General features: G+C 44.8%; 1 protein-coding gene across 6 annotated transcripts in view; it reads left to right on the top strand.

Moving 5' to 3' along the window:
- The window catches only part of LOC144718753 (partitioning defective 3 homolog), a 206941-nt gene that overhangs the window by 47711 nt on the left and 146276 nt on the right, over nucleotides 1-12954 (top strand). For all 6 annotated transcript variants that reach the window (XM_078594278.1, XM_078594287.1, XM_078594305.1 and 3 more), the window contains exon 2: nucleotides 11754-11855. In XM_078594278.1, the coding sequence (XP_078450404.1) occupies nucleotides 11754-11855 (102 nt within the window). The remainder of the gene's footprint in view (nucleotides 1-11753; nucleotides 11856-12954) is intronic.

Below are 12954 nucleotides of genomic sequence, written 5' to 3'. Positions count from 1 at the left end.
GGCTTGTTCAGCAACTGCTGGTTAGTTAGCAGACTAAGAGCACTGCAGATGAATTTTGATGCGTGGAGCAATGTTGTACACAAACGCAATAAATGTTGCGAGTTAATTGTTTTACAGATTATCCTAGAGCAGTGTGCAGGCATCTAATCAGAATCCACACGTCTGTGTGCGTGTGTTAGTCACAGTTTGTCATGGGAATGGCGTTATTGGGAATACAAGTAGTCCTCTACTTATTATGGAGATGCGTTACGACGACCCCATCGTAAGTCAAAAATATCGTACGTCGAAGATGCCTAGCCTACCCAGGAGTCTTAAAGGATGGTGATAATTTAGCAAAACAGAGAAATTTACAGTACCGTACTGTATAAACTATATACTGTATGTATTTATTAATTACAATACTGTATTTGTACAGTAAAATGTGTTAAAAAAAACAAGGTAAATTCTTAGCCTGCCTATATGAACTGCAATTTAATAGAAAGTTTTTTCAGGAAGCAATCCTATCTGTATCACACACGGCGGGGGATGCGTACACCCCGGCAGCGTCCCAACGTACAGTATCGTACCTCGTACGCTGGTGCGTTTGCCTGCCGCGCGAAATTTTAAATATTTAACAATTTTGTCATATCGCTATCGCCATCGTAAGATCGAAATATCGTAAGTCGGAACATCGTAACTCGGGGACTATCTATAGTAACTCATTGCCATGACGCTGTGCATTTCTTGTCGTCAAGGCAGGTGATGTGATGCTCTCCTCAATGTATGTTTAGTTTATTTTCATGAGTATGGTTCCCTACTCATACTCCTTTGGTTTTTTCGGTAAAGTCACGTAGGTATAAAATAAAATAAATTATATCACAAATTAAATACGGTACCCTGTTTCTAACCGTGCTTTCAAGCTGATAAGTAATATTTTTTTATTCGCCCAATAGCTACAGGAATTAACATTTGAGGATTACTTTGCCTTTTGATTCAAGTGAAAGGAAATGACCTTTTGAACCTGTGCAGTGAATAGGTTGTTCCTAACAAACCACTTCCGCAACGTCCCACTTGTTCCCTACCCCCAACGAACATCAAACCTTCTGCCCTCACTCCATTCTCTCTATTTTCCTACTCCTAGTTTTTAATTAATAATTATGTTATAAGACTGTGTAACTGGCTGTACTTCCCAAATCACTCGTTGATGTGACCTTAAAAAATTAGCACACCTTGGGTAAGGTGTAGTTCATCAATCTCAGGTGCCTTGGATGTTTAATTAGGTTCAGATGACCATTTAAAGTGAGTTTAATCTGTTTAACACGTAGGCTTTCGCGACCAATATTATTCATAATCAACGTTTTTGGGTTTAGATCGCGTTATTTATAAATGTGTCGTAACCCTCCACCACCCGACAAAGCCAATCAGCAAAAAAGTGTCACGTTGACAAAAGACAAATAGTTCACTGCTTTAGCCCACCAGTGTGTTGAAGCGTGAAACCACAACATTTACAATTTAATCTACTATATGGGCGCAGTGCTTAGCCTTGGCATACATTACCAAAGCCGCGCTTTTTTCGCTATTAATGAGCAGCATTGCCTTTGCAAACTCTGCGTGGACGAACATGTTATAATTTGACGTTACTTATATGTTAATGAAAATAAGGTCATTAAAAAATACTCCTTGTTCTTTGTCAATACACTATTAGATGAAGGCCTTTCCACGCTATGTCTGTCGTGGGGGTTGTTTGACCACATTTCACCACAATAGTCAGTGTGGGTCAATGAAGTGGAGCAAGCCCAGGACCCCCATTCAAATATATCACTCTCCACTGGTGTTAGCCATGGCCGAGTTATCGAACTCTGATAACGGGGATTTATAGCAGTGTGTGATAATCACTGTCACCACTCCACACCACATTAGTTACACTTGTTTTATTAAAAGAAACTGCCCATCAACCAAGTATCCGTTTGCTTTTATGAGCATTTCGACAAACACGACAATATTAATCATGGCCTGCCTCACCTGCTGGAGTTAGCGCTGTTAGCGAGTGCCTGTTAAGGACCCATCAGAGAATAAACAGAGACCATGCAAGGCTTATGTGTGGGTGTGTGTAATATTTTACTGAGTTTAACCAGGCTGGATTGTGAGGAGCTCACAGACTCTTGAAATATTTTGACACGGTTCCATCAGTAAGCTCCTCTTGCAGGCAAGGTTGTATGGCTTGGTTATATAGCCCACATTCCCAGCCACTGCCTGTCCAAACAGCTTCTGTTTGGCTGGATAGCGGGGGCTACATATGTGCTAGCGCCGAACGATTAATCGATTTCAAATCGAAATCGCAATTAAAAATAATGTGATTAGCAAATCGCAAACGCTGAGATTTTTTGCGATTTGAAAAGTCGTATTACTTTCTTATTGGAACTGTTTTATTATTTATTATTATTATAATTTATTTATTTAACTTAACAATTGTTCTTTTGTCTATTTAAATTAAAACATGAATAAATACATGTTGGAAGGAATTCATATATTTTAAGTTCTCATCCTTGCATTAGAATATATACAGCAATTCATATTTTGATGGTATCATGTGGTAATGCTCCATCACATGTTTTAAATCTATTACACAGTGGGTATTGAACTGAAGCTTGACTTCAAACAATGTAATTGCAAATCAAATCGAAATCGCAATATCTGTCAGAAAAATCGCAATTAGACATTTACCCCAAATCGTTCAGCCCTAATAGGTGCAACACGGAATAGAGAAGAGATCGGCTGATGTGGTCCTGGAGGATGTGAAGCTGATAGCATTTGCTGATGACTGATACTAGCAATTTGTTACAATGAGGAATACGGTGCATCTGCCAGTCATCTAAGTCCATTCACCCATACCACCTGAGTCTGACCTCATACCAGTGAACCTTTGACACTTCATGTGTTCTCAACATTAACCTCGCCTGGCACAACCCCTGTGGTGACGTCACCATTACTTAGTGGCGAATAGTGGCTGTTATAGTCAAGTACATATATTCATTTAGGGGCCGTCCATAAATGACGTCACGCGAGTTTGGACGATTTTTTACCCCCCCCCCCCCTTCGTCACCCTCTACCTCTTCGTCACACGGCGTCACAAAAAGTCAGACCCCCCCTCAAATATGACGTCACAAAGCTATGCCCCCCCCCTCAAAAAATAAAACGTGCTTTAAATCGCTTTAAACGGTTGCCATTGTAGTGCATATTTAATGTGGCGCTGCACTCTGATGTTGTAGGAGAAACATTTATTAAAAGTCTATTTAATTAAGTAGAACGTGTTGTCTATATATATTTAAAGTTGCGCATTTTTATGTGACGTCACATTTCTCACCCCCCCCCCCTCGTCACAATGTCTGACCCCCCCCCCCTCCTTAGGTGCGTGACGTCATTTAGGGACGGCCCCTTCTGAGTACAATGGCCTTCAGTTCTGTCTAATTAAAATACATGTCCGTTGTTGCATTTCATTTTTATATGTATACGGGAAGACATTTTTATTTCTAATGCTGACAGGGACAATCTTGGAGCCATGCACAAAGGCACACTCTGTATTATTGGATTTGTTTTATTTATTACATTGGTCTGGTGAGGGGACACGGTGTGCTTCAAACTTGTTTTATAGCAACGTGTGAATAAGACGACCAGATTCTGGATGCTGCCTTGGTTGCTTTTCCCTCTTTCATTGCGTGACTCATGCCCCCTCCCACACCCACTCTATACCCTCTTTGACCTCCTGCCGAGAAAACCGGGGTTTGGCTCCGATGTGTTTAGGGGCCATCCGTTTAGTCTGTACGCATGGAGGGGGGAGGGGGGGTTAACCCAAATGCGTACGCTTGCGTATGGGGGGGTCGACTGACAATGTACGTACGCATAGGAAACGGGGGGGGGGGGGGTGAAGCCTCGATAATAATTTGTCTACATTGGCCTTCAAATGAGTTAGATAGTCCGGCGGTGGACTAACTGTTTGCTTAAACACGTTAATATTATTAATCCTTCATCGTTTCTGCGTGGATTAAATATCGGCCTTTCTATAAGATTCGGGGGGGGGGGGGGGTCGGTGCGTCAACCGTCCGTACGCAGGGAGGGGGGTGTAAAAAGTACGCGTGCGTACAGGGAGGGGAGGAGAGGGGTCAAGTTTTGACAGATTTTTGTGTACGTACTCAATGGATGGCCCCTTACGGTTTGTATCACGTGTTATTCGGCGCGATGTCCAACGTTTCGCTCCCATGTCCTGGCGGCTTCTTTATGAACTGAAGGCACAACCCTATGTTCAACTTAAACTAAACTTTTTTAATTTACCAGGTAAGGCCCACTGAGCTATGTAGCTCTTTTTCAGAAGTGTCTTGGCCATAAATGATAGCTCAACGAAGTGGCTGATGTGGATTTTATTTGTAGCAGCCAAATACTCTGAACGTACGTTTATAAATATGGAGGGGAAAACCAGAGGAGCTGGAGAAAAATCACGTGACCACGGGGAGAGACACGCAAACTCCAAATATACAGCAGGCGCCAGGGTTGGAATCGAACCCACGACCTCCTGTATTCCAGGTGAAGTAGGTAACATCTCGCCACTGTGGCGTCCATATTGAACTGAACAAGAAGAATAAGCTGCAGTGGATTGACAAAAGGGCTGTCCATATTTTTTTCTGAATGACAACATACATTTTTCTAAATGTCTTATATCCTATGGCACCCTGCTGTTATTAAGGTTCTAATAATATGTTGTGTTCATGCTAAATAAATTGTGGCTATGAGCATTGTAGAAGTGGCTTTGGTGTTGACACCTTTCCTCTTGAAATGAATACAGTGCATCACCTGGCTATGAATATAAAGTCAAGTCAACATACATTATTCCCCAATTGAGTGTGGGGTGCTTCTCATCTCCTCTGGTTGCTCTGAACCAGTGCAGGAAATGTCACGATTTTTTAAGGCAGGGAACTATCTCTTCACATAAAGAATTTCCGCACATTGGTACTCAGTTTATTGAGCCCCAGATGAGAGTGACTGGCTGAGACAACGCCTAACGGGGATGTAAATTCCCATCCTTCCTATTGTGAGGCTGGCACTCTTCCACAGTGCCACTCAGTTTTATGGTAAAAAGTAAATCATTGATACTTGATTTGGCTAAATTCTAATTCTGAGAATTAAAAATATCGGTAATACCATGATGCAATGAACGTGTAGCAGGATTGGTCAGAAATGTTGTCGCTGACTATGCGGCCCAAAGGTCAACTGAAGAATTCTCAGAAGTAGCTCTGTTACATCCACTTCCGCGAGTCACTTTCAACATGAAGGGTTGCACTGCTCTGTTTAATTCCCAGAGGAAGTCACGTGGAATGCCCCAATGTCACAGTGAGCACGTTTGCTAAACAGTAGCTCTGATTACCAAACCTGAAATTTCCATTGTTGGAGAGGGTTTTGGCACCCGAGGGGAACGGGGGATGTCTTCCATTATTTGTCTCTGTCCTCTCAGCAGTCCATTCTATCTGCATTCAGCCCCATCTGTGCCTGGCATGACTTTCTCCCAGGCCGATTTGGTGTTAAGTTGAACAGCTGCCGCACTGTGTCAAACGCCACCAGCACTGGTAGTGGGAGGTGAGGAAAGCTGTTCACTCTCATAGCTCACTTTTTTGTCTCACCTGCCTTAGAAGGTGCTCAGTAACAGCACTTAACCAGCTGTATGGTGCTGTATGTGGAGCAATCAGTAAGTTGTGAGTTCAAATCCTGGTTGGGTGTGATTCATTCAGCCCATCATCCCAGTGTGGGCTGTATCATGATGATTAACTTATGGGTGGACATACTATCGGTAGATTGGCTCGTGCTCCAGGAATGTGGAATGTCCACCACTTTTGAAAGACCACCAATAAAAAGTGTATGGCTCGACTGGTCAAATGTTACTTTACCTTTGAAAAGCACTTCTGCTGAAACGCTTTCGACAACAAAGGGGCTTCTATGTCTCTGTGTGCCCGCATGTGCGCCCGCATGTGCGCGCGCATTGCTTTAGGTGTGTTTACGTGACGTACTCCTTTTTACATACAATACATTTTTGCTTTCTGCACAATGACATGCCAATTGTGGTGTCGGTATAAAGTCATGAAACTCACAACATTTCCATTCAGTACACTTGCAACAAGCAGTGCGCCACCCTGCGTCAGAGAACGATCTCAGAAGATGGCATGGGGTTGTTGGTTTGGCTTTCTTTCCGTGACATCTCTCACCACGACGCAAGTGCAGTGTCCCAAGGCCCCCACCTCCCCTGAGTTGCCGCACACTTGGGTACCAAAGCTGCCGGGCTTAGCAGCTGTTAAGTTCGTCTTCTTTTTGCGTGCGTCATTTTACCCGCTGCACTTTACTTTTAAGTAGATCACAGACAATCCTCCTGACACTGGTATCCTGCACGCAGAAAACAACAACAACAACAGCCACGCAGACTCTTGGGGGAAGTGCTGTTTAGTAATAATAATGGAGAGCGTTGCCAGCTCGGTTTTATGACCCCTGAGCCACATGGTCACTCGACCACCCGGCCAACCCCTACTGCAACACTATTTACGTAATTTAATGAAGAATTTGTAGCCCTTTGCTAACCCACTGCGAGATGAAGGCCTGTTCGTGCCATGTTGTTTTTGTGGGTTTAAAAGAAGATATACTTGTCAAACTTCACCCTGCTGCTCAGTGCGGGCTTTGTGAAGGGGGGCACCCAGGACCGGTTCAGATATCACTCGCCACTTGTGTAAGCTGCGTCGCCACTCCCTTATCCAACAATTCCTCGCGCGATGTTTGGTTCTGCAAATCCCATCACCTTTGAACCTCACATAGACATGACAATATTACGTGAAATAAACGTACAACTGAATCTGACTGATTTTCGTGATATAATATTCAATTTAGAGTCCATTGTCCCTTATTTCACCATGACGGTAGCTCACAAGTGCAATTTGGATTGATTGTCCTACTTCTTGTGCAAGACGTACATATAAATTATTCAGGGCCGTGATCTTTATTTCTTAAACGGACTGTATCAAGTAAAGTACGCCTGAGCATCAATTACTGAGGTGCCACGCCAACAATCTATAGGCGGGTGCTGTGCCCCCCCCTCCCCCACCGTGACCCATCTAAATGCTGCCACCAAATAGGTGGAGTCTGTAGGAGATGTCCTCAAAGGGGAACTGAGTGAAGAAGTGGGAGACAGGGAAAGGGAGGAGGAGGTAACAGGGGCGGGCGAGTGCTCCGCGGGAGAGGAAAGTAATGAGCTGCGTCTGTCTGCTTGTCTGTGCTCCAGTAATAAATGTGACGAGAAGCAGTCAAGTACTGCGCACGAAAAGGGAGGGACAGGTCTGAAAACTTGGATTATAGGAGATGGAGGGGTGGGACGGGCCAGGGTAGCTGAGAGTTTTAGGAGAGCTTTGTGGAGTAGACGATGGTGGTGGTGGTGATGTGAACGTGGTTGGAGTTGGGGTAGGGATGGTTGAGTTAGCAGAGGAGATGCGGAATGAGAGAAAGAGGAGTCTGCATTCACTTCAACTGCTCTTCGGAGTCTTCATCATCGTTAAATTAATCAACATTAAGATGAAAACCTGTCCCCATTTTAATGTTTTATGATTAAACTAAACAAACTGGTTATATTTTTTACTTCAGCGAACTGCCTGTTAAACTAAAAAAATAGACTGCGATGGCAGTCATGCAATGAAAAGTAAATTAATCGCATGAAGCAATAACTGTGCTTCATAATGTAAAGCGTGAAATTCCTGATCGGCTGATGTTTCCAGCAATGACCCTTCAGAGTAGAAAGGCTCTTTAGTGATACCACCATGTAGAGGGTCATTCCCTAAAACTTCAGCCTCTTAGATTTGATATTTTATCTTTGCAGCTCTTTGCCAATCTTCTGCTTGATGCAGCCCCCCCTCCACGCCTTTCAGTCATAGAGATTACAAGTAGCAATGGGTTCGTAAATAACTTCATAGATTATTTGAAAGTATGTTGGAATTCATAATGCAGCTGTATAATGAAAAAAGTAAATACAACTTGTGTACCCCCAGTTTGAACCTAGCGTGTGATCAACAGGGGCATTGTTCGACTTAAAAAAATAATAATCCAGGTGTATCCTTCGCTTGCTAATTCTACAATTGTGCTGATGCAGCTGCTGACTAATCAGAGCTAAAGCACCAATGTAGGCTGTTCCTCTGTAGCCCTCACTTTCCAGTCACATGGAACTTTACTTAGAGTCAAAACTCCTCTTTGTCAATCCACTACTGGATGAATGCCTTCCCCATGCTTTTTCGGTCAAGGGAGTTGTTTGACCATATTTCACCACGTTGGGCAGTACGTGATGGTGAAGGGAGTGCCCACAAATGGCTCAATATCACTTGCCACTGGTGTGAGCCATGGTCAGAAATTGGACTTAGGTCCCTGTAACGGTAGATCCAGCATCAAGACAGCGTCTCTACGATAGGATTTGGCTGTATAAAGGGTCTTAAAAAAAGTGTGAATGAAGACGTTTTCTACATATTATTTGGTCAGTCATAGGTACAAGGATGAGGTGCTTGAGACTGGATTTTAACTGGAAAAAGGTCTGTGCAGTGAAGACGTGTGGAAATCTACATCCATGGTTTAATTTCAGCCTGGATCTGTGACCCAGAAAATATTTCCTCATCTGACACCCCACATCCAATATACCTCCCACTGGCTGTGGCTAATAGCCTCGTGACTACTCCAGTCTAACAGCAACCCAGAAAATATTAGAGATGCATTGAGCCCTGTCTACTACACCTCTTTGATCAAGTGTCTCCACCATCCTCCAAGCCATGCTTCCCACTAAGGCCTCACCATGCACCCTCACTGTCCAGCTCCTCCTGCACTTCACCTGTTCATGGTGCCTGGCATATTTCAAAAGATTCAAGGCGAAGAGCTTTGCTTAATAAACCCATGATTGAAATGTTTTATTATGTTCCAGGATTTACAAAGAAAGCCACACTTTTTACGTTTGAACTCTGTTAACCATTGATGGGTAAATGATCCATTACAAGGGGCAGAAAATAATTAACTGATGAGTGATCACTTTGGGAATGACTGCTGACTGGGATTAAGGTAATCCTGGGTCCCAAGCCAGGGACATTACCCCCTCCACCACACATGATCAAAGTTGGTGGCCAGCAGCACGGCCATTCGATTTTTGTTGGCATCTTCCAAATTAGCGTCGCGTGGCATGAAAGGCACGAGAGTGGGTTGTGGGGAGCGGTGGCACAGTGGTTGGTGACTAAAACCGCAAGGACGGCAAGAGGGGAATTGTTGTCTTGGTGTGGGGAGCAGTGGCACGGTCGTTAGCGCACTGACATATGAGCCCAGCGCCCTGAATTTGAATCCCGGCGAATGCTAACATTGGTGGCGAGTAATATCAGAACTGGTCTTGGGTCCTCCTCGAGGTTGACACGGCTTTAAATGAGTCGCTGGTGCTGTGTGTAAAACATCAGCACTGTGAAACAAAAGTGGCTGGGCATTGTGCTGGCTACACCACATCTTTGTGTGCCATTCCAGCCTTTATAGGTACTTGCTAACAATACTTGCCCCAACCGTGTGTATGCTTGTGTCTCTCTCCTCCTCCCTAGCCAACAAGTTGGTGTTTTTTTTAGCGTTTTGGCATAGAATAAAGAAAATTATTAACAAATCTCCCTCCTGCTTTAACCATATTACCTATATTTTCACGTCTTTATTTGTAATGAGTTGTTTAATCAGCAATTAGCAGCTGTAAGCTCCGGGCAATATACATAGGTAGTCACCCATAGGCTTGCAATCAGTGTGAGAAGAGATAACTCCATTGACGTTGCAGCCCGAGGCATGAATAATGTACAGCCGCAGCCCTTTGTTGTGTTGTCAAGAAAATGTCACAAGCTCCTGCCAGTCGGTGACCTTTTTTTCAGTGACGGGGGAAAAAATGGTTTTCTCTTTGGTTCTTTCGGTAACGTCACGTAGGTAGAAAAATTAAAGAAAATAAAAAATATATATATCATGACGTTTCGATCGCAACACAAACGGTCGTCCTCAGGCGGAAAAAATAATCCAGCAGTGGAACTGCTGAACCAGGAATAACACAGCGAGAGAGCCGTTACAACAAGAGGTTATATATGTGGCGAAGGGCAAGCAGGTGGGGTCTGAGCTGGAAAGGAATTCCATCCCCGCACGCAAGTACGTCAGTTGTGTAATGGGGGAGATTAGGGAGAGAGATTAGCATGAAATGAGCTTTTGTCACCGCATAAGAGTATCGTAACACAAGCTGCGGCGCTGCCAACTGCGCTGTGAGGCAAGCGCATACACGCAAGAGAACCACCGCAACGGTGGTCGCTCCAGTGAGACACACAGCCCATCACACAACCAGAACCATCGATACATCGAGGCTAAGGGAGCAGAGGTGGCCATGTTAGTGAGACCCCAGCCCGTTAATGCAGAGGCACCTAACAGGGCAGCAATGCAACTCAGAGAGTCGGAGATAACAGCCAAACGGCAGGGAAGAATGGAAGCACCACACTTCTGCTCCCTCTCGGTATGGCTCTGGATACCAGTTGCATGCCTCCTTCAATCTCACAGCGCACCCAGAACATATTTAGTGGGGGGCCGTTTCATGGGGCCGTACCGTGCAAAATAGAGGGCAAAACTCAGTCACCTGTGCAGCTGAACTGTGTTATTTGCGCATGGTTTGATATCAGTAGATTGATGGAGTGTGTTTGCTCTTTCCAAGGTAGTTCTACATTATAAAAAGATGTCTTCAATAATAAAAATGAAACAGAAACTTTACCTTCCACTGCTGAATGAATTCCTCCCAATGCCATGTCAATTGTGGAGGTTGTTCAGTGTGTCCTGCTAAAGAGAGGACCAAGACCGGGTTAGACCTCACTTGTAACTGATGCTAGTTGTGGCTGGGACTCAAACTTGGGTTTCTGGCTTCATAGCACTGTGCTGCTATTTTTAAGAGGGTCTGAAATGGATGAAATGCATGCATGGTTAGTCTGATGCCAATCTCCAATGGGTCATTCATGCCATCCCCTAGTAAGGGGTTGGTGACCAAAGATCTCCGTGTTATCTTCTCCTACACCCTGGCAAAGCAATCTACTCTCTTGATACAATGCACTGACTGATGTTATCAATTTATTTATCTTTTCGTCACCTCCTGCTCCGCTTTACATCTATCTTGCGGTGGGAAGGTCGTCCTGCACATTTGTATGCCGAACAACGTGTCCAACGTGTGAACAGCTGCATTGGACGTGCAGTTGCATTTACACGTGCTATAAATCCAGATTGTGTTGTATCATTGTATTGTATTTTTGCATTGGATGAACATGATCTTCCTCTGGTTTTGTAACTGGTACCCACTATTAATTGTTATTCGGACAAAAAAGACAAGTGAAAGACAAACAGTCTAAATAAAAATAAAGGTGAAAACCCAAGAGGGCTAATATGAAAACCACACTGCTAGAACCGCCAATTTGACTTTCTCTAAATGTAATCAGGTTTAACCATTGCTCTCTCGCTCAAAACATTTCCATTTTTTAAATTGTCCTTCACAACGCATTATCACGCATGTTTCTGGCACAAGCAGCACTATGAACCCATTGTGGTCGCCAACCATGCAATAGCGGAAACTGCCGCAAGAGTGGACCGCTTTGCAGAGGCTGCTACAGTAGCAGCAGCAGCAGCAGCAAAGTTTTGTTTGTAAATACTGGTTCTCTCCCTCTCTCTCCCCTGGCCTGGGTCAGGATGCCACTTACTGGGTCCACGTGCGTCACCTGGAGCATGGGGACGGGGGAATCCTGGACTGGGACGACACCGTCAGCGCCGTGGCGGATGATCGTGACAAGGTGAGCGCCCCCTGAACGCACACGTGCCCTGCGCTCGCGCAAATCTGGCAATTGCGCCCAATCACAAATGCGTGTATTGTTGTAAGATCACAATTTACAAGCAGCCACTCTTGAAGTTATAACAGATGGATGCGAGCGAAGGTTAACAACTGGCCTAGCGGTACGTTGCGTGTGCAGGCGGCGCTTCCGTACCCGGGGCCCATGAGCCAGAGTGGCACAGGCGCAGGGCCATGAAGAGGTGGAAATTGGACAGTGGGCCCCCATTCCATTGCTTACAGCAGGGTCACTGGACTTACATTTCGGATACATAAGTAATGATCGGCATCATATGGCAACCGATGCGGACTGTAATTCAGGATGGAGTAATATGTCTACCTTTCTTTATAAGGGAGAAATGCTCACAAAAAACCCCACGGTGTCAGATGTCTTTGGTGGAGTTGGGCGACATTGGCCGAGGTTCTTTTCAACGAAGTCGATGTGGCCTTGTGTGACCTCGACGTTCACCCACTCAACCGACGCCAGGTCCCCTCTGACTTAGAGCAGAGGCCAGCGGCGTTGTCTCGCACAACGGCTGGCTGAGCGTTTCAACGCTGCACAAAGACAAAGATGTCCGATATGGTCTTTACAGACTGTTGGCGCAAGTGCTGTGTTAGCAAGCACCTGTCAAGGCCTGCACGGCACGCGAGGGGGTGGGTGAGAGGGTGGGTGGCCAGTACTACGTCTTTGTCTCCCTAGTGATGATATTTACTCATCGCCATGTGGAAACATTGATGTGTAAACACCAGGTACTCATTTGAGGCTGAGTCGACCTAGGGGAGGCCCAGGACTAGTTCAGATAATCTTTATTGGTGTTGGTCATGAGTGGGAATTGACCTCGGGCCGCTGAGTTTGTAGTGCAGTGCGCTAACCGCTGCACTACCGCAACAACTACCGCTACAACTACATACACAGTCATCGTGGAGGACCAGAGAGTGACTGGTAGTGCTTTTGAAAAAAGGAGATTTTTGGAACATGGGGTGGGTGAGGGGTACTTTTTTTAAAATATATATTTTACTGTCACTCGTTTGTTACATGCCTAGTGATGAGATTACGGTACTGT

Source organism: Lampetra planeri, chromosome 1 (assembly GCF_965212315.1).
Source record: "Lampetra planeri chromosome 1, kcLamPlan1.2.h2, whole genome shotgun sequence".
Classification (NCBI taxonomy): Eukaryota; Metazoa; Chordata; class Hyperoartia; order Petromyzontiformes; family Petromyzontidae; genus Lampetra; species Lampetra planeri.
The sequence above is the reverse complement of the archived record's forward strand: the minus strand, read 5'-3'. Positions and strand labels throughout refer to the sequence as shown.